At 21.6% G+C, this 21,726-nt stretch overlaps 10 protein-coding genes across 10 annotated transcripts; 6 read left to right on the forward strand and 4 right to left on the reverse strand.

The window, feature by feature from the left end:
- Positions 1-478: 478 nt before the first annotated feature.
- Positions 479-3,349, forward strand: dcd2B (neutral/alkaline nonlysosomal ceramidase family protein; the record flags this gene model as incomplete). The annotated part of the gene is made up of 8 exons (XM_642280.1): positions 479-647; positions 762-776; positions 898-939; positions 1,018-1,101; positions 1,220-1,508; positions 1,596-1,880; positions 1,961-2,694; positions 2,811-3,349. The coding sequence occupies 8 exons, from the start codon at positions 479-481 to the stop codon at positions 3,347-3,349; spliced, it is 2,157 nt and encodes a 718-aa protein (XP_647372.1).
- Positions 3,350-3,528: 179 nt separating this feature from the next.
- Positions 3,529-5,475, reverse strand: naprt (nicotinate phosphoribosyltransferase-like protein; the record flags this gene model as incomplete). Its single annotated transcript, XM_642281.1, has 2 exons — positions 3,529-5,265; positions 5,443-5,475. The coding sequence occupies 2 exons, from the start codon at positions 5,473-5,475 to the stop codon at positions 3,529-3,531; spliced, it is 1,770 nt and encodes a 589-aa protein (XP_647373.1).
- Positions 5,476-5,711: 236 nt separating this feature from the next.
- DDB_G0267872 (NOL1/NOP2/Sun family protein) lies at positions 5,712-7,854 on the reverse strand (the record flags this gene model as incomplete). Its single annotated transcript, XM_642282.1, has 2 exons — positions 5,712-6,832; positions 6,933-7,854. 2 exons carry the CDS (start codon positions 7,852-7,854, stop codon positions 5,712-5,714), a joined length of 2,043 nt encoding a protein of 680 aa, XP_647374.1.
- A 235-nt stretch (positions 7,855-8,089) lies between these two features.
- Positions 8,090-8,647, reverse strand: DDB_G0268534 (hypothetical protein; the record flags this gene model as incomplete). The annotated part of the gene is made up of 1 exon (XM_642283.1): positions 8,090-8,647. One exon carries the CDS (start codon positions 8,645-8,647, stop codon positions 8,090-8,092), a length of 558 nt encoding a protein of 185 aa, XP_647375.1.
- A 517-nt stretch (positions 8,648-9,164) lies between these two features.
- On the forward strand, positions 9,165-9,982 carry DDB_G0268376 (hypothetical protein; the record flags this gene model as incomplete). The annotated part of the gene is made up of 2 exons (XM_642284.1): positions 9,165-9,344; positions 9,422-9,982. 2 exons carry the CDS (start codon positions 9,165-9,167, stop codon positions 9,980-9,982), a joined length of 741 nt encoding a protein of 246 aa, XP_647376.1.
- A 442-nt stretch (positions 9,983-10,424) lies between these two features.
- Positions 10,425-12,593, forward strand: DDB_G0267874 (hypothetical protein; the record flags this gene model as incomplete). Its single annotated transcript, XM_642285.1, has 3 exons — positions 10,425-10,762; positions 10,851-11,003; positions 11,132-12,593. 3 exons carry the CDS (start codon positions 10,425-10,427, stop codon positions 12,591-12,593), a joined length of 1,953 nt encoding a protein of 650 aa, XP_647377.1.
- A 1,260-nt stretch (positions 12,594-13,853) lies between these two features.
- On the forward strand, positions 13,854-15,884 carry DDB_G0268536 (hypothetical protein; the record flags this gene model as incomplete). The annotated part of the gene is made up of 1 exon (XM_642286.1): positions 13,854-15,884. The coding sequence occupies one exon, from the start codon at positions 13,854-13,856 to the stop codon at positions 15,882-15,884; it is 2,031 nt and encodes a 676-aa protein (XP_647378.1).
- A 441-nt stretch (positions 15,885-16,325) lies between these two features.
- On the forward strand, positions 16,326-17,409 carry psmA5 (proteasome subunit alpha type 5; the record flags this gene model as incomplete). Its single annotated transcript, XM_642287.1, has 3 exons — positions 16,326-16,426; positions 16,675-16,855; positions 16,966-17,409. The coding sequence occupies 3 exons, from the start codon at positions 16,326-16,328 to the stop codon at positions 17,407-17,409; spliced, it is 726 nt and encodes a 241-aa protein (XP_647379.1).
- Positions 17,410-17,575: 166 nt separating this feature from the next.
- Positions 17,576-18,351, reverse strand: DDB_G0267876 (hypothetical protein; the record flags this gene model as incomplete). Its single annotated transcript, XM_642288.1, has 3 exons — positions 17,576-17,787; positions 17,873-17,966; positions 18,097-18,351. The coding sequence occupies 3 exons, from the start codon at positions 18,349-18,351 to the stop codon at positions 17,576-17,578; spliced, it is 561 nt and encodes a 186-aa protein (XP_647380.1).
- Positions 18,352-18,619: 268 nt separating this feature from the next.
- Positions 18,620-21,560, forward strand: DDB_G0267878 (hypothetical protein; the record flags this gene model as incomplete). Its single annotated transcript, XM_642289.1, has 2 exons — positions 18,620-18,634; positions 18,726-21,560. 2 exons carry the CDS (start codon positions 18,620-18,622, stop codon positions 21,558-21,560), a joined length of 2,850 nt encoding a protein of 949 aa, XP_647381.1.
- Between the last annotated feature and the right edge of the window lie 166 nt (positions 21,561-21,726).

A 21,726-nucleotide genomic window follows, 5' to 3' on the forward strand; every position in this document is an offset into this window, starting at 1 on the left:
AAAAAAAAAAAAAAAAAAAAAAAAAAAATCAAGATATATAGAATTAATTGTAAATAAAATAATATAAAAATAATATTTGAAATGTAATGTTTTTTTCCATTTCTCTTTTTTTCATTTTTTATTTTTATTTTTATTTTATTTCTCATTTTTTTTTATTCTAAAATTAGAAACCTCACATATTTTATTAATAATGTTATTATTATTATTTTTTTTTTTTTTTTTTGAACCTTGTGTCCCAATATTCTCTTAAACAATTTATTATTTTTATTATTTTTTTTTTAAAAAATAATTATTTTTCTTTCAACTTTTTCTTTTTAATTTTTTTTTATTTTATTTTTTTTTATTTTTTTATTAATTAAAAGTCTAAATATTACCCCTTCTATTTTTTATTAATTAAAAACATAAATATATAAATCAACCATTATATTATATATATATATATAATTTTTTTTTAATATTATTTTTTTAAAAAAAAAGAATGATTAATTCTTTTAAAAAATTAATTATTCTTATTTCATTGGTGATTATTTTACTTTCATCGAATAATATTTTCATAGATTCATTTAAAATTCCAGTTAATCAAAAAAATGTTAAATCAAGTGGTGATTCATCATATCAAATAGGTGCCGGTATTTATGATATCACTGGTAAGTATAATTTATAATGTCAAAAGATAGTTTTTAAAATATATTTTTTTTATTACAATTATTAATTTTGGTTTTCTCTTTTACTCAACACAAAAAAAAAAAATAAATATATAGGTGCAAGCGCTGAAGGTATTTAAGAAAAATTTTGATGACCCCTTTTTTTCATAGAAATACTAATCATTAATTAAAATTTATTATATTATCATATTAATTGTATCATTTTTTTTATTTTATATTTTTAAACTAAAAGTTAATTTAATGGGTTATGCTAATCCACTTCAAGTTGGTGCAGGTAAATAATAATTTTATTTTCAATTGAATATATTTTAATATTAATAAATACTAATTAAAATAAAAAATAATAACAAAGGTATTCATTTTCGTCAAAGAGCACGTGCCTTTGTTTTTGTAGATTCAAATGGTAATAGAGCTGTATATGTTAGTACTGATTCATGTAAAGTATTATTATTATTTTAATTATTTTAATTTAAATAATAAGAGGGACAAAAAATAAATCTTTTATATTAATTATTATTATTTTTTTTTAATAAATTATTATTATTTATTAAAAGGTATGATTTTCCAAGAAGTTAAAATTCATGTGGTTGAATTGCTACAAGATATTTTTGGACCAAATGTTTATACAGAGGCAAATGTATTATTAAGTGGTACTCATACTCATTCTGGTCCGGCTGGTTTTTCACAATATGCACTTTATGGTATTACATCATTAGGATTTTATAAAAAGAATTTCGATACAATTTGTAATGGTATAGTTCAAGCAATTGTTAAAGCTCATAAATCTGTTCAACCTGCAAACATGTTTACTGAAACTGGTGAATTATGGAATACAAATATAAAGTATGTGTTTATATATTTTAATTAATAAAAAATTAAATTAACATTTTAATATTTAAATTATATATAAAAAAAAAAAAAAAAAAATAGTCGTTCACCTTTTGCATATGATAATAATCCAGAAGAAGAAAAAGCAATGTACGATTCAAATGTTGATAAAAATATGACAGTACTTAGAATTGAAGATATGAATGGTAATCCATTTGCTGCAATTAGCTTTTTCGCTGTTCATTGTACTTCAATGAATAATACAAATCACCTGATCTCTGGTGATAATAAGGGCTATGCAAGTTATCTTTGGGAAAAACAAGTAAATGGTCCTGGAACTGCTGGTAAAGGTCCTTTTGTAGCGGCATTTGGTCAAAGTAATGAAGGGTATTTATATATTATAAAAATTAAAAAAAAAACTATATTTTTAAAAAAATTATTAATAATTTATAAATTTAAAAATATAGTGATGTATCACCAAATACTCGTGGACCAACATGTAGAGACGGATCACCATGTGATTATAAAACAAGTACATGTAATGGAAGAAATGAAGAATGTTGGTCATTAGGACCAGGTAAAGATGGTGATATGTTTGAATCAACACAAATTATAGGTGGAAATCAATTTAATAAAGCATTGGAATTATTTAATAATGCAAGTATTCAAGTTAGTGGTCCTGTTCAATATAGACATTCTTGGGTACAATTTACAAATGTTTCAGTGGAACCACCATATAATAGTGGTGTTGATAATGCAACTACTTGTAGAGGTGCAATGGGATATAGTTTTGCTGCTGGTACAACCGATGGTCCTGGTGCATTTAATTTTGTTCAAAGTGATAATAATACATCTGGTAATCCATTTTGGAATTTCATTGGTGACTTTATTGCAAAACCAACACCAGATCAAATTAGATGTCAATCACCCAAACCAATTTTACTTGATGTTGGTATGGTTGAACCAATCCCATGGGTACCAGATGTTATGCCAATTCAAATTGTAACTATTGGACAAATTGTATTGGTTGCTGTACCTGGTGAATTTACAACAATGTCTGGTAGAAGATTAAGAAATAGTGTTAGAGAAATCATTGGGGAATCAATTGAAAATCCAATTGTTTTAATTGCTGGTCTTTCCAATACTTATTCTGGTTATATAGCAACATTTGAAGAATATCAAGTTCAAAGATATGAGGGTGGTATGTAATTAAATAATTTTAATATATAATTATAAATATTTTAATTAAAAAATTATAATAATAATAATAATTATAATAATAATAATAATAACATTTAAATTAAATTTAAAAATTAGCATCAACTGTTTTTGGTCCACATACTCTTGGTTCATATATGCAAGAGTTTGGAAAACTTGCACAATCAATTGTTGATGGAACAACAGTTCCTGCAGGTCCAACTCCAAGAAATTTAACAGGTCACACACTTTTCTTTTTACCACCAGTAATTGTAGATGCCGCACCAGATTTTGATGATTTTGGTGAAGTTTCAATTGATGTCAATCTTAATTATTCAGTAAATGAAACAGTATCATGTGTTTTTTATGGTGGTAATCCTAGAAATGATTTTATGATTGAATCATCATTCTTATCAGTTGATTTATTGACAGGTACAGATCAATGGACAACAGTTTTAGATGATGGTGATTGGGATACAAAATTCAAATGGAAAATGCACGATTTAGGTTTTTCTTTAATTACTATAGAATGGGTTATTGCTCCAGATACAACACCAGGTACTTATAGAATAACTCATAGTGGTTTTGCTAAAAAGAATCCTTTCTCTTCAAATTTAACTCCTTATCAAGGTATCTCAAGAAATTTTGTAGTTCAATAAAGTACTTTATATTTTAGATTATAAATAAATAAATTAGTTTTTAAAAAAGGAAATCTGATTAAAAATTTTTTTTTTTTTTTTTTTAATTTTCAAATTAACTTTATTTTTGGCGTAGATTTTTTTAATTCATTTTTAGAACAAGGTAATTTAATTTGTTTTTTTTTTTTTTTTTTTAATTCCTATTTCATTTCTTTAATTGGAACAGAATCTAACCAAAGATTATGAAGTGTATCGAAAAGCTCTTTAGTTACGCTAACTTTGTAAGGAGTTGGATTACTATTACGAAGATGATCCTCTCTAACTTTAGATATTTGTTGGAAACAGTATTCTCTAATATCATTTAATGCTGGTAAGGGCATTGTTAATTGACCTTTTTCAAAAACTATATGATGTAATTTTTCGATTTGAACTGGTGTTACGATGACTCTTTTTTGTTCTTCAAATGGATGTAAACATAAAACCTTTTTACCGACTTGTGGAATTTGTTTAGAACCATCTTTGATCATATCATTATCGTCAACTAAAAGGTCAACCAATGGGTGACCTTCAGAACCAAATAAACGATAGGCTGTTTTTCTACCTGGAAGTGTGATTTTATTTGCCTCTTGTGATAATTTAATACGTGGTGAACCATTGATTTCTACCAATTTATAAACACAACCTAGAGCTGGTTGTGCTTGACATGTTACCAAATTTGTTCCAATTGCAAATACATCAATTTCATGACCTTGTCTATTCAAAGCAATGATGGTTGGTTCATTTAAATCATTTGAAGCAACGATTGAAAACTTTTCAAAGTAATCGATTTTGAATTGTTCACCAATTTGTTTGAATAATTTTCTAGATGCTTTGGAGAGATAAGAAAGATCACCACTATCTAAACGAATACCAACAGCTTTGTAACCCAATTGATGTAATGCCAATGCCACACAAATGAAATTTGGAACACCCGATGCCAATGTATCGTATGTATCAACCAAAGCTACTAAACCATTTGGAAAAGTACGTGCATATGCAACAAAAGCAACCAATTCACTGAGATTTGTTGCTGTGTAACCCAATTCATCTCTATACTTTTGACTCATCTCTAAAAGATTGTGAACATTTCCATTTGTATCCTTGATAGATGCATCTAATAATTCATCAGGGCCACTATAGTTGGTAATGAATGAATGAGCATGGGTACCTCTAATTGGAATGCCAAAGAAACAATGTGCTAAAACATTGGATGTGCCATCTGCTCCACCCAAATAACTATAACGTGATGCAGACATTGCACCATCTGGACCCTGTGCCCTACGTAAACCAAATTCCAACATAACTTTTTCCTTACCAACAGCCAAACGGTGACGTGCTGCATTAGTTGCTACCAAACTTGCAAAATTAACCAAACATAATAATGTAGTTTCAAATAATTGGCACAAGATCATTGGTCCTTCTACACGAAGTAGTGGCACTCTTGGAAATACAACTGAACCTTCTTTCATTGCATATAAAGTGACAGATGAGGAATCCAATTTCGATAGGTAATCTAAAAACTCTTGTTCACAATCTGGTATCATCTCTTTAATGAAACCAACCTCTTCTTTTGTATAATGGAAATCACTAACGAATCTAATTACTTCCTCTAAACCTGCAAATACTGTAAATTCACCTCCAAATGGTGATTTTCTAAAATATAAATCAAATACTGCTGGTATTTCATGTCTATTATTCTTCCATAATGAATAAGCCATTGTAATTTGATATAAATCTGTTAATAATGGTGTTACAAATCCATTCAATGGTTTAATCTTATCTTTTGATTCTTGATCTCTATAAACATAATCAACTGTTGTTGCTCTTTTTAATTCTCTAATTTGATTTGATGTTGCACCTGTTGTGGATCCATTCTCACTGTATCCATTTTCAGTTTTCTTTAAATTTTTAAATATTCGCATGATTATTAATAAAAATAAATTTAATAAAAAAAAAAAAATATAAAAAAAATAATAATAATAATAAAATTTAGGTAAAAAAATAATAATAATAATAATAATAAAAGTTAGATATTAATAATAAAAAAAAAAAATAAAAAAAAAAAAAAAATTTACCTTTCTTTTAAGTGGTGTGTTGGATTGGGACATTTAAAATCTGAATTTTAAATTTTTTTCTTACGGGTTTATCTGTTTTTTTTTTTTATTTAATTAATTTTTTAAGAGCAATGATTTTTTTTTTTTAAAAAAAAAAAAAATTAAAAAAAAATAAAATTAAAAAAAAAAAAACAAAAAAATAAAAAAATCTTTTTTTTTTTTTTTGAAAATATTTTTTTAATTAAAAAATAATTCTTTCCAAGAAAGGCGAAGAATTTTTGGAAAGGGTTTTATTTTAATTTTAATTTCTTTTTTGGATGTTTTTGATCTGATTCTTCTAATTTTATATTTTGATTTTTTATATTTATTTTATTTTTATCCTTATTATTATTATTATTTTTATCCTTATTATTTTTATTATTATTATTATTATTATTTTTATTATTACTATTATTATTTTTATTATTTCCAGGTTTTATATGAATTTTATCAGATTGAATAATTTTTGGTGCTTCATTTTCATTTTTGATATTTAATTTATTATTTTCAGAATTATTATTATTATTATTATTATTATTATTATTATTATTATTATTATTATTATTATTATTATTATTATTATTATTATTATTATTATTATTATTATTATTATTATTATTATTATTATTATTATTATTATTTTCAGAATTATTATTAATAATTTTTTCAAATAAAGCAACGAAAAAACCAATTGTAAAATCTTTTGAAGGTGTCATACGAATTGAATAATCACTATTTTTATAAATTGGTAAACCTCTACTATTAGTCCAATGTGGTAAAATTTTAACTACTTTCCACTTTTCACCATCTTTATTTAATTCATCGATTGCACGTTTTACAACATCTTCATTTTCAACTTGATGAGTTGAACAAGTTGAATAAATAACTTTTTTAACATTTGGAAATGCAAATGAATGTTGAATAATTGATAATTGAAAATCTGCTAATAATTTAACACGTTTCTCTTCTTCAATTCTTTCTTGTTCTTCAATTTCTTCTTTTGTTTTAATTGGTGGTACTAATGGTAATTTATTATTATTATCTTTTTGTTGTTTTTTACCACCTTGTTTCATTTCTTTTAATTTTCTCTTTTTTTCTTTTTTTAATTCTTTTTTATTTAATATTGATTTTTCTTTTTCTTTTTCAGGTAATTTTGTTGATTGATTTTGTTGGTTTAAAATTTCATCTAAATCTTCATCATTTTCATCTGTTACGATTTCATCTGTCGAATATTTTGTTGGTAATAAATAATCCAAACGATTTACGATACCAGATCCTGAACATGATGGATCACATAAAATATATTCAACATCTTTAAATTTTGGATCATCATGTTTTAAATTTAAAAAACTATCATTAATTGTTTCAATATCTATAAAAAAAAAAAAAAAAAAAAATAATAAAATTAGTATTTTTTTTTTTTTTTTTTTTTTTTTTTTTTTAATATCTAAAAAAATAAAATATATTTTTACTTTTACAAAGTGATCTTTTTGTTAATTTAATTAAAGTACCACAACGTTTTGTATCTTTTTCAATTGCGAAAATTTTTCCAGTATTTTTCATTTGTGCAGATAATAATGAAGTTTTATTACCAGGTGCAGAACAAGAATCAATACAAACCGAACCAGGTGGTGGTGATAAAATAAAAGATGGTAAACAAGATGCTTTATCTTGAAGTATAATTTGACCATTTAGCAACATTTTATGATCATGTAAATCCACAGCATGATGAAATATTAAAATCTCTGGAAAATCTAAATCTTGATAAAATTCTTTTTCACCCAATATAATTGTAGTTTGTTGTTGTTGTTCAACTGTGCCATTTTCTTTTTTTATTGTAATTGATTTAGTTTGCAATTTTGGTGGTTTTGATAATAGTTCAAATCCTTCAACATTTACAAAATGCTCAATTACATTTTTAATACAATTTTCATCACAATCATTGAATAATGTATTAACTCTAACATAACGTGGCAATGTAATTGGGTATCTGATATTGTCGGGTAGTAAATCAATATTTTCCGATACCTTTTTTTGAATTTTCATTCTTGCTAACGCACTATTAATTGGTGCTTGGTAATGCGATAGTAGCTTCTTTGCCTGTCCACCGCCTTTAATCTTTCCATTTGCACTAAATAAAAGTTCATAAATCATTACAACTAATAAACTATACTTTATAGTTTTATTCTTTTTAAATTCTTTTTCTAATCCTGCTGTTAATTCAATAATTTGATCAATTACACCCTTATATTTCAATGTTTCACAAACTAATGCATAACATGTCTTTGAAGTTTTAACATTCACATTTCTATTATATGTCAATCCTTTAATTGATCCTTTCTTTTGAATTAATTGTTCAATTACATCTGCTGCTTGTTGATAAAAATCACACATCTTTTTTTTTTTATTTTTCAAACTAAAAATAAAAATTAAAATTAAAAAAAAGAATGCGAAAAAAAAAAAAAAAAAACGAGTATTTTTTTAATTTTTATTTTTTTTAAATGTGAAAAATATGGGGTGAAAAAAAAAAAAAAAAAAACGAGTATTTTTTAATTTTTTAATTATTTTTAATATTATAATTAATATTTTATTTTTATTATTTTTATTATTTTTATTATTATTACTATTTTTAAATTTGTGAATTTGATAAGAAAGTTCTTTCAGATGGTTTAAGATTTCTATCTTTTTTCTTTAATTGAATTGTTTTCTTTGGATCACCTTTAGTTGGTGGTGTATCATATAAAAATGGAATTAATGGCATTTCTTTATCTGTTTCAATTAATAATGCGATTTTTCTGAGATCTTCTGGTAATTCCATAACTGCATCCCATTGATAATCTAATTTCTCTCTTTCTTCTCTTTCTTTTTCTTGTTTGAGTTCGTTACTGTATGCGGTATAATTGTAGTTAATTAATCTTAATCGTTTCTCTTCATCACTTTCATTTTTGTCTGCAAATTCTGGACGTTTAAATAAAACTTGGAAACGTTGTATAATCTTTTGGTAAGATGCTTTTGACACTTTTACATCATATTTTTCACTAAGATCAACACCTGTATCCTCTTCTTCTACTACTTTTTTACCGCCCCTTTTAACAACTTTTGCTGCATATCCACAAATAAATTGTTGTTGATTTGCTTGTTTACTTGATAAATTTACAATTGATCTACAAGTTTTAATTGATAACATTCTGTATATATATTATATATTAAAAAATCGTCGACAAATATTAAAAAAATAAAAAAAAATTAAAAAATTAAAAAAAAAAAAAAAACAGTGAAAAAAAAAAAAAAAAAAAAAAAAAAATGAAAAATAAAAAAAAAAAAAAAATAAAATTTTTTTTATTTTGCATTTCCAACAACACCTATCTTCATGTTTAAAGGAATTATAATATCTTTTTTGTTGGAATTAAAAAAAATAAAAAATAAAAAAAATAAAAAATTGAAAAAGGAAAAAAATAAATAAAAAAAAGAAATGTTTATAGATTTTATTATTACCTTTTTTTTTTTTTTTTTTTTTTTTTTTTTTTTATTAATTTAATATATCATACAAATTAAAATTAAAAAAATAAAAAAATAAAATTAACAGATTTATGCCACGCATTTTAAATAAATTAAATTATTATCACTCTTTTTTTTTTTTTTTTTTTTTTAAAAATCTAATAATTTTTTTAAATATATATATATGATTAAAAATTTATTAAATAATGGTGTCAAAAAAAAAAGCTTTCCTTGTTTACGTTTTTTATTTTTTTTATATGATCATTTTACAACTCTTTAAAATTTTATTTTTAAGGATGATCCCTCAATTCCAAGAAGAAGAAGAAGAAGGTTTTAAAACTAAACTTTTTATTAAAAATGAAAAAAAAAGAAATGATATTTATATTGTAAGTTTTTTATTAATATTATTATTATTTGTAAAAACTAAAATTAATTCTTTTTTTTTTTTTTTCACTATTAATAGTTAATTCATTCACCAAAATTATGTGGTAGTTTAAGTTTATCAAAAAAATTTGAAGAAATTGTAAATATTGATAGTGGACATTATTCAATTTTAATTGATATTGAAGGTGAAACTGAAAATTCAAAAAATCCAATTGGAATTGAATGTCATTTAATAAATGAAAAAAAAGGTACAGGTTTAAATTCAATTAATTTAATTTTAAAACAAAGATTTAAAAATCAATATCCAACATCCACAAAGAAAGCGATTTTAGTTGGAAAATTAAATGAACAGTTTGAAAGAAGGGGACAATATTTTAATTATTTAGAAAATTCATTTCAATCATTTATTGAATCGAAATTAGGAGATCATCATCATCATTCAAATTCACCATCATCATCAACAAAAAACAATAATAATAATAATAATGAATTTATTAATTGTCATACATTTGCAAAATATTTAATTGAAGAAAAGTTTAAATTAAAATGGCCTTTAAATATAAATATGGTTGAAGATGAATATCCATTTTTAAGTTCTTTAACAAATGCTCAAAAGGAAGCTGAATTAATATCTTGTTAAATTTAATAGTTAATTTAAAAAAAAAATTTATTTATTTATTTTTTAAATTTATTTTTAAAAAAAAAAAAAAAAAAAAAAATTTAAATAAAATAAAATAAAATTTCCACCCTGTCAGATTTGTTAAAGGTATTATTTTCATGCAATTGACAAAAAAAAATGAAAAAAAAAAAAAAATAAAAATATCTAAAACTTTTTTTTTTGTTTTTTTTTTTTTATGTTTTTTTTATTTTTTTATTTTTTTATTTTTTTTTATTATTTCTTTTCATTTTTTTATTACGAACCACACACGAGCCCCATTAACCTAAATAAATATATTTTTATTTTTAATCAAAAAAAAAAAAAAAAAAAAATCTTTTTGTGTGTGTGTGTTTTTTTTTTTTTTTTTTTTTTTTTTTTTTATATATAGAAACATTTTCAAATAATAATAATAATAATAAACAGTATGAAAACAGACGATAAATATGCAAGATTAGATAGTGGTAATTTATATGATGATGATAACGAATATTGTAGTGTTGTAACTACTACACCTGAATTATCATCTATAAAGGAAGGATATTGTCCTGTAAAAAGTAGTAGTAATGTTATACAAAATATTGCAAGTGATCCAAATAAATTCCCAACAAGTTTTCCATTCATACTTGGTAATGAAATTTGTGAAAGATTTTCATTCTATGGTATAAAAACAATTTTAATATTATATTTAACAAATTATATGGAATATAGTGATGATAAATCAACTGTAATATTACATTCATTTAATTTTGTTGCTTATTTATTGTAAGTACTAAATTTTAAAATAATTAAAAATAAAAAACATAAAAAATAAATAACTAACTTTTTTTTTTTTTTTTTTTCCCAAATATAGTCCAATATTAGGTGCATACATCGCAGATGCAAAAATTGGTAAATTTAAAACCATTTTAATTTTTTCAATTGTATATGTACTTGGTAGTATAGTTTTATCAGTAACATCAATTGATGGAGTTGTTGGTGAAAAAGGAAATAGATCGCCTATTGGGTGAGTAATTTTGAAAAAAAAAAAAAAAAAAAAAAAAAAAAAAAAAAAAAAAAAAAAAAAAAAAAAAAAGAATAACAAAATTTTAACTTTTTATTATTTTTTTATTTTTTATTTTTAATAATAATTAGAATTATAATTGGATTAGGATTAATTGCAATGGGTACTGGTGCAATAAAAAGTAATGTACCAACATTTGCAGGTGATCAGTTGAAGAGTAATCAAGGTAATTTATTAGAAAGATTATTTCAAATATTTTATTGGTGTATAAATTTGGGTAGTTTAGCATCAACACTTTTAACACCAATACTTAGAAAATATGTTGGATTTTGGTTAGCATTTGGTATACCATCATTCCTATTAATATGTTCAACTATTATATTTGTAATTGGTTCGAAATTTTATGTTAAAAGAGCAGTCTCTGAGAGTATTTTATGGACAGCTTTGAAAATTATGGCATTTGCAATTAAGGAGAAATTTAAAATACTAAAATCAAGATATAAGAGGAACTCAAGGGGTATGTTGTATACGAATCCTTATACATCGATCAGTGGCACTAATTGGATGGACCTTTCGAAAATTGAATATGATAGTCAATTGGTTGATTCGATAAAGGCGGCTATGAATGTACTGTTGGTGTTTATCCCATTACCTTTTTTTTGGTGCATGTTTGATCAAACTTCCTCGAGATGGACTATTCAAGCGGCACAATTAAACACTTGTCTATTCAATAATGGTAAAAGTGTTTGCATAGAACCTGAACAAATTCAAGCACTCAATCCATTATTCATTATGGTTTTCATACCAATTGTTGAGTTTACAATCTATAAACCTTTAAAACATTTTGGTTTCAATTTAAAACCATTAATTAAAATGTCAATTGGTATGATCCTTGCTGCAATTTCATTTTTAATTGCCATGTTTTTACAAATTTCAATTGATAAATCAATTAAAAATAATAATATTATAAATAATAGTATTAGTAGTAGTGGTGGTGGTAGTAGTTTTAGTATTGGTAGTGGTAGTGATATTATTGATAATAATGATATAAAGAGTAATTTATCAGTTTGGTTATTGTTTCCACAATATTTAATTATAACGATTGCAGAGATATTAATATCGATACCAGGATTAGAGTTTGCTTATGCAAATGCACCATCATCAATGAAATCAATAATTATGTCTGGTTGGTTATTGGCAATATCAATTGGTAATATATTTGTAGTATTTGTAGTTGATGGTATATCATTTAGTAAACAGTGGGCTGAATTTTTATTCTTTGCAAGTGTTATGTTATTCTTTACTTTTATATTCATAATTTTATCATACAGATTTAAACCAACTGATATATCTGTAACACAATATTCTGATGATCTTACCCATTTAAAAGAATCTTTATCAAATTCAATGTTTTTCAGTGGTGGTAATAATAATAATAACAGTAATAATAATAATAATAATAATAGTGATACAAATAGTGATTATAATAGTAATAATAACAATAATAATTTTGGTGTAACGATATTAACTGACCAAGATAATTTATATGATGAAGATTATGGATCTATAGAGTTGGAAAATAATTTAATTTAATTTAATATATAAATATATATAAATTTTTTTTTTTTTCTTTCATTTTTTTTTTTTTTTTACCTTTTTTTTAAATTTAAAAAATTAAAAAATAAAAAAATTATTTGTAAATAATCAAAAAAGTAAAAATAGAAAAAAAAAATATAATATAAAAATAATTATTTTTAATAAAAGATTTAACTACTAATGATAAAGGAAAAAGGAGAATTGTTGTTGACAATAAAATAAAATAAAAAAAAGTAGAATATAAATAAATCTATTAATAACTTTTTTTATTTTTTATCTTTATTTTAAATTTTATTTTTATTTTTAATTTTTTTTTTTTTAATTTTTTTTTTTTTTTATCTACAGATTTGTTTGTTCAAATAATTTAATAAATAATAAATAAAATTTGAAAAGGTAATTTTTAAAATTGAAAATGGTAACATTAAAAACTGTAGGATATCGTAAAATTTTATTTTATTTTTTTTTTATTTTTATTTTTTTTTTTATTTTTTTTTTTTCAATCATTTTTTTATTTCAGATGAATTTTAGATATCTAAAATTCATGTTGTTTTTGATGACTATCCCAAGATTATCATGATTAAAAAAAAAAAAAAAATTAAAACTTTCAAATAAATTTCAATCCATCGCGTTTCAAAATTAGCTTTCACAAAAAAAAAAAAAAAAAAATGCAAAAAAAAAAATAAAAAAAAAAAATAAAATAAAAAAAAAAAAAAAAAAAAAAGTTTCTTTTTCACAAAATTTTTTAATTATAATTGAATAATTTTTTAAACTGCCCAATCCATCCAACAACAAAAATAATATCGAAAAAAAAAAAAAAAAAAAAAATTATATACTTTTTGGAATAACAAACAACTTATTGATTATTAATTTGTTTTTTGTAACCTAGTTAACTATCAAATCAAAAATTATAATAATAACCTCACCACAAATTACAAAACAATTTATAAAAAAAAAAAAAAAAATAAAATTTTTGTGGGTTCTGTTTTTTTTGCTTGTTTTTTATTTATTATTATTTTTTTTTAATTTTTAATTTTTTTTTTTTTTTTTTTTTTTGTATTAAATATCACCAAAAAATAAAAAATAAAAAATAAAAAAAAAAAAATAAAAAAATTTAATATATTAAATTAATAGTAGTAATAATAATAATAATAATAATAATAAATATATATTTTATTTATATTTATATATATATATTTTAATTTTACCAAAATAATAAATAATAATTTAAACAATTCAAATAAATAAATAAATATAAAAATGATAAATCAACAATATATGGACATTTTAAAATTGCCATTAGAGTTATTAGAAAAGATATTTAAATTTTTAGAACAGAAATCATTATGTTCTACATCATTAGTTAATAAACAATGGAATCATACAGTAAATTTAGTTTGGCATACTATAGATCTTTCTAAATCACATAGTCATTTCACTCACTTGGCCTCAAAAGTGAAATCTCTCTCAAAAAATAATAAAGGTGGCAAAAAAATAAGAGTACTCGAAACAATATGTAATAATTTAGTATCAAACAATGGCTTCTTAATACCTCCACTCTCTAATAAGAATAATCCAATCTTTAAAAAGAATTATAATAGTAGTAGCAGTAGTAACAGTAACAGTAACAGTAACAGTAGTAGTAGTAGTAGTAGTAGTAGCAATAATAGTAATTATATAGAAAATAACAGAGAAATAGTACCGATAGAAAATAATAATAATATAATAGAATCAAATAATGAAAAAGAATTTATAAAAGATAATTTAAATTTACAATTTTATTATAATAATGATAATGAAAATAATAATAATAGTAAAAATTATAATAATAGTAGTAATGATAATGATAAAGAATTAACAGTTGAAGAAATAATATTTAATAAAAAACAATTAAAAAGTAATGGCAGTAGAAATAAATTAGAGAAAGAGATTGAAGATAGAATTGAGAAAAGGATGGACCACTTTTTTAAATCAATTTGTAATAGATTTCAAAGGGTTGAAGTTTTAGATTTATCAGGTTGTACAGATTTAAAAATGGATTCAATAATGTTATTGGTTAGATCATTTTCACAAACTCTTAAAAAGTTAACTACACGTCGTTGCAAATCCCTCTCAATTACAGATGAAAGATTCTCACAAATCTTTCAATATTGTAAAAAGTTAACAACACTATCGTTGGGTGAAATGCCATTAATCGGTGACCAAACCATCACCCAACTTTCAATCCACTGTCCAAATTTAGAAGCATTAGGCATTGCAAGATGTATAAATATTACTGATAAATCAATAATTACACTTTCAAAAGCATTAGTACAATATCAAGCAAAGAATAATAATTCAAATTCAAATTCAAATTCAAATAATAATCCAAATAATAATAATAATAATAACTATAGTAAATTAAAAATCATTGGATTAAATCATTTATCACATTTGTCGGATGAGTGTATATTAATGTTGGGTTTAAGTTGTAGTAAAACATTGAATATATTTAGTGTTTGCAATTTGGTGAATTTAACAAGTGATACATTGTCAAAGATATTTTTAAATTGTACGCAATTGGGGTCAATTGATTTATCGGGTTGTGTGAATGCTGATGATACCGTATTGGAATCAATCGCTATGAAATGTGGTAACCTATTCCAATTAAATATTAGTAGACTACCAAAGGTGACTTCATCATCATTGAAATTGGTCGCTCAACATTGTAAATTAATCAGACTACTATTCATAAGTAAAACAATGGTAGATGATGATTGTATAGTCTATTGTGTTGATAATTTAAATTTATTGGAAGTTTTATTCGCAAGTCATTGTTCAAATTTAACTGATGTATCAATTAAATCAATACTTGACCTTGGAACTGAAAGATTATCCTCAATGATTGTTAATTTTTCATCATGTATAAATATTTCAACTTCATTAATATCAATTTTACAATCATTTACAAAGCCAACTCCAAATCATAGTAATAATAATAATAATAATAATAATAATAATAATAATTATAATAGTAATAGTAATAATAGTAGTAATGGAGGTAACAATAATAATAATAGTAATAATAATAATAATAATAATAATTATAATTATGGAGGTGGTAGTGGCAGTGGTAGTAATAGTTACACCAATAATTTTAATAGCAATGACCACTATAACAGTGGTAGTAATAGTAGTGGAAGTAATATTCATGGTGATAGTTTATATAGTTGTCAAAGTAATCACAGTAGTTATAATAGTTTTCGTAATAATCATTTAAGTAATATTATTGATGAGATTGAATTGACTTAATATATTACATTAAAATAAATAAAATATATAGTTTTTTTTTTTATACAAAAAAAAATAGTTTGAAAAAAATTATTTTATTTTATTTAATTTAATTAAATAATATGTTTATTTATTTTTATTGGCTATTTTTATTATCTCTTTTTATTTTATTTTATTTTATTTTATTTTATTTTATTTTATTTTATTTTATTTTATTTCCTAATAATTTATTCCTCAAACAAATATTTGATCAAAAAAAAAAAATTGAAAAAAAGTAAAAAAAAAAAATTAAAAAAATATTTTCACATTTTTTTATTAATTTTTTTTTTAAAAATTGTGAAGTGCACTAAATCAATTTTTTTTTTTTTTTTTTAAATTAAATTTTCATTTTTTTAAAATTTTTTATTTTTTTTTTTTTTCCATCATCACATAACACACATATATATATATATAAATACAGAAATGTTTTTAACAAGATCAGAATACGATAGAGGTGTAAATACTTTTTCACCAGAAGGTAGATTATTTCAAGTAGAATATGCTCTCGAAGCTATTAAACTTGGGTATGTTCATTGCAATTATTTATTTATTTTTTTTTTTATTTATTTTTTTCTTTGTCATACTAACCCAAATTCCTTTTATTTTTTCATTTATAAATATATAAACAAATATATAAATATATTTATATTTAAATAGTTCTACAGCGTAGGTTTTTTTTTTAATTTTTTTTTTTTTTTTTTTTTTTCTCTCTCTTCTCTCCTTTAAATATAATTAGGTATTAATAAATAATAATAATAAATAAATAATAAAGTATTGGTGTACAATGTGAAGAAGGTGTAGTTTTAGCAGTTGAAAAGCGTCTTACATCACCACTTTTAGAACCATCATCAATTCAAAAAGTTGTTGAAATTGATTATCATTTAATTTGTGCACTCTCTGGTTTAGTTGCTGATGCCAGAACAATCATTGACCATGCTAGAATTGAAACTCAGGTAATTATCAATACATATATATATATATATATCAAATAAAAAAAAAAAAACATATATAATATTAACTAAAATTTTTTTTTTTTTTTTTTTTTAATATTTATTTTATATAGAATCATAGATTTAATTATAATGAACCAATGGGTGTTGAATCATGTGTACAATCAATTTGTGATTTAGCTTTAAGATTTGGTGAAAATAGAAACTCTGGAGAAGAAAGAATGAGTAGACCATTTGGTGTTGCATTATTAATTGCTGGTATTGATGAGAAAGGACCATCATTATATTATTCAGATCCATCTGGTACATTTACACAATTTCATGCAAAAGCAATTGGTGCAGGTTCAGAAGGTGCACAAACTACATTACAAGAAAAATACTCCAAAACTCTCACCATCGCTGAATGTCAAAAATTAGCACTCACAACCTTAAAACAAGTTATGGAAGAAGCTATCACCACCACTAATGTCGAACTTGCTGTAATCACCAAAGCAGATCAAAAGTTTAAAATTTATAACAAAGAAGAGTTAGCTACTGTCATTCAAACTTTAGAATAAATAATTATAATTATTATTTTATGTGTAAATTACTCTTTCATAATATATATATCCATATAAAAAAAAAAAAAAATAAAAAAAAATAAAAAAAAATAAAAAATAAAATTAAATACTATAACATATAAATATATATACAATTTGTAAGTTTTATTTTTATTTTTATTTTTTATTTATATAGTGGACTATTATTATTTTCAGTTTTGAATATTTCCTCAACTAAATCAATTGTTTTATTATTTATATGGATATCATTTGACCAACATGTAATTAGAATTAATAATTGATCTCTATCTTCAGTATTCATAATATTATTTATAATTTGTTGTTTATTCTCTAATGATTTATTATACATTTTAATAATATCTTCATAATATTCATCTATTTTTAGTTTTAAAAAAAAAGAATTAATAATATAGTTAGAAATTTAATTTTTTTTTTTTTATTTTTTTTAATCAATACAAACATAGTTTTAATTCAATTGTTTCTTGATAGGATTTTGGTTTTTTACTAACACTTAGGCTACTTAAATTTTCATTAATTTTTTCAACTATTGCTTTCTTTTTTATTTTTTTTTATTTTTTTTTTTTTATGATAGTTGTTGTTGGTTAGTATGTGTATATTTAAAAAAAAAAAAAAAAAAAAAAAAATAATAATAATAATAATAAATTAATATATATTTATTTTTACCAATTCTAAAATTGTTGAATTTAATTTTTCATAACAAGAAATTAAATCATTAAATTGAGATTGTTTATATTTAAATTGAAGAGAAGTATTCTCTTTTATTGAATCACTAAAATCATAAAGGTCTATATATGAAACTTTTAAATGTTTATTAACTAATGTACTCATTATTTTAGTACCTTTATCTCTAAAGGTATTCCATTGTGATGATAATTCCTTAAAGTTTTCAAAACTTTTAACTAAATGATTAATCATCATTCATTTATAATTGTAATAAAAAATTAATTAAAAAATTATGACTTTTTTGAAAAAAAAAAAAATTACATTTCGTAAAATATCCTTCAAACAAAACAAAATTTTGAAAAAAAAAAAAAAAAATTCTAAAAAATATCTTTTTATTATTTTATTTTTTTGGTATTAAAATAGGAGTGTCTTCTTTCACTTTTTTTTTTATTTTTTTTTTTTCATACTTTTTTTTTTTTTTCACACATTTTTTTTTTTTTTAATTATTATTATTTTTTATACAATGGATTTACAAAATGTAATTATTTAAATAATTAATTTAAAATTTTTTTTTTATAATTATTATTTATTATTATAAATACTAATTAATTTCTTTTTTTTAAAAAAAGAATAATAATAATGAACAATTGTTTTGGAAGGTTTTTCATAATAAATATATTTTCAATGAAATTTTTAAACAAATGGAGAATGAAATCATTGAGTATAATTGTTTAACTAAATATTATTCAGGAAATAGAAAAAAGTTTAAATATTTAACAGATTTAAAATGGTTTTTAGAAAAGAGACAATTTAAATTATTAAAAGATAAATTAAAACAACAACTCCTACAACCAAACATTGAAAAAATAAATTTAGATTTTAATTCAATAGTTGATTTATTAAAAAATTGTAAAGATAGAGAATTATTGAAATTATTTTATATTAATTATTCAAATATTATTAAAAATCAATTTCATATTACAGATTTTATAATATATGGAGTTCAAACGTCAAATTTAGATTCAATAACTGTATTTGTCCAAGACTTTTCTTATGAATGTAGTTTATATGCAATAACCGAAGCAATTTCAAAACGCAAAACTGAAATTATACCTATACTTTTAAAGAGTTTATCAAATACTGTATTAAAAACTGTCATAGAGTTTTCATTGGAATGGTCAATTAGATATAATAAGAATAGGATGGCTTCATTTTTATTAAATAATTATCCAGACTATTATGTAGAGGTAATTGTTTCAAATGGCAGTTCGGAGCAACCCAAAAATTTCATTGGTTTCAAAGAATTATTTTTTGTTTGTTCAAATGAAATGAAACATTTATTAATTGATAATAATTGTGTTTTTAATGATTCACCTGAAAAGAAATTACTTTATATTAATGGTAGTGGTGATTATAATAAATCTGAATTATTATTATATTTAAAAGTTGGTTTAAAATTATTTACAAATGAAAGTTTTCAATATTCTCATGGTAAAAACATTGAAAAGTATAATTCAATTATTGAAAAAAATAAAGAGAGTTTCAATGATGATGGTGACGATGGTAGATTTATATTTGAATCATTACTTAATGAAATTGAACCAAAAAGAATAGATTATTTATTTTATTTTAATTATTTATTAAAGTATGATCAAGTACCAGGTGATACTATAAATAATGAGTCTCACTTTTTAATTGTTCAAAATTATATATTTTCAAACTTTAGTTGTAATGTTTTGAAATGTTATCTCAAATACGCTCCGATTTATTATAAATCAAATAATAACATCAGTTTGGAGAAAATGGATTTAAATATTAAATTTAATGATAAACTTCATAAAAATAAGATAATACCATTTCTACAACTATTTTTTTCCCAAGATATAATTTTAGATTATCCATATTGGTCAAAAGTATTTAAAGTAATAATTTTTGATAAATGTTGTGAAAATTGTGATAAGATTCAAGTATTGGAAGATATTATTAATATTAAGGCTCTACCATCATCATCAATTTTACTTTTAAATAATAAAGATTGTGATTACAGTGATTTAGATTTCTTAAAATATAAATGGTATATTAATAACATTGTAAAACCAAATGTGGAACCAAATCAATATAATAAATACAATAGTGTTTGTTTTTCTTTATCTAATAAAGATGCAATTGAATTCTTAACATGTGATGATAATAAATTATTTTTCAATTTGGGTTTAGAAGAAAGAAGTAAATGTTTAAATTATCAAATTGAGAAATTAAACCATGGTTTATATAATAAACAGTTAGCCAATAGATTTAGTTTTATTTTTAACAAATCAATTTTAAATTGTGATATTAATACAATTCAATACATTGATTCTTTAAATTTAATAATCGAACCTCCACTTATCAATCTTAATTATAATATTAATGGAAATATTAAATTTGAAAAGCCAATTGAACAAGTGGCACAATTATTTAATTATTTGAATGAAACATCCTATAAAAGTTTTTCACAAGATTATTTCCATTATATAATAAATGGTGTATTGGAGATATCATTCCCACATGATGAAATTTACAGTGAAATCAAAAACATTCCATTTCATTTATTTATCCAAAAATCAATTAACATATTATTCTTGTGGATTCAAAAATTGTATACACCATTGGTAAAGATGATATTGGAGGATTCAAACCTTGGAAATTTAATTGGTAATTTAAAAGATATAGAAATCTTACAATATGATAGGGATGCCCGTTCTAAAAAAGTGAGATTAGAAATATTGGATAAAAATCAAATCATTGATATTATTAATTATTTAATAAATTCAAAAAATATGTTGACAATATTAAATCAATTCCAATTCAAAACTAAATGCCTTTTCCAATATTTATATAATTTTTTAATAATAACAAATGGTGTTACATTGGACCAAGTAAAAGAGATTAATCAATTATTTAAAAGATTTTCAATCGAAATTGATTATGAAGCTTTTCAAATTTTTTATTGGTTAGCAATTAAATCAACAAGATTAACAAAGTATTTTTTCTCAAAATCTGAATTTGAAAAAGAAATTTTCAAATCAACTTCATTTAGTTCATTTATTTTTAATAATACAAATTTATTACAATTAACAAAAAAAGAAGAATTGATACCTCATAATCTAGGATATTATTTAAACCTTGATGATTTCCAATTTGAAATTATTTACAATAGTACTTTTAAAGAATTATTAAATTTATTAAGGACTAAAATCTATGATAAATTTAATTCAGATTTAAAATTAAACAAAAGTAAACTTTCAAAAGCTTTCGAAGATGAAGCATTGTACCTTTTAATTATAAGAGAATTTGATTCTTTATTAGAATTGGTTGATAAAAATCCAAATTTTTATTTATCTTCAACAAAATTTCAAGAAAATCTATTTAATTCTTTAAATATTAAATCAATTGAAGAATTAAGAAAACAACATTTTGTTTAGAGAAAAAAAAATAAATAAAAAAAAAATAAAAAAAATAAATAAAAAAAAAAAAAATTAATTTAAATGATTGTGGACGTTTTTTTTTTTTTTTTGGATTTTTTCTTTTTGTTTATTGTTTTTTTTTTTTTTTGGATTTTTTTTTTTTTTTTTTTTAATCACAAAATAA

This window comes from Dictyostelium discoideum (genome assembly GCF_000004695.1).
Source record: "Dictyostelium discoideum AX4 chromosome 1 chromosome, whole genome shotgun sequence".
NCBI classification, from domain to species: Eukaryota; Evosea; class Eumycetozoa; order Dictyosteliales; family Dictyosteliaceae; genus Dictyostelium; species Dictyostelium discoideum.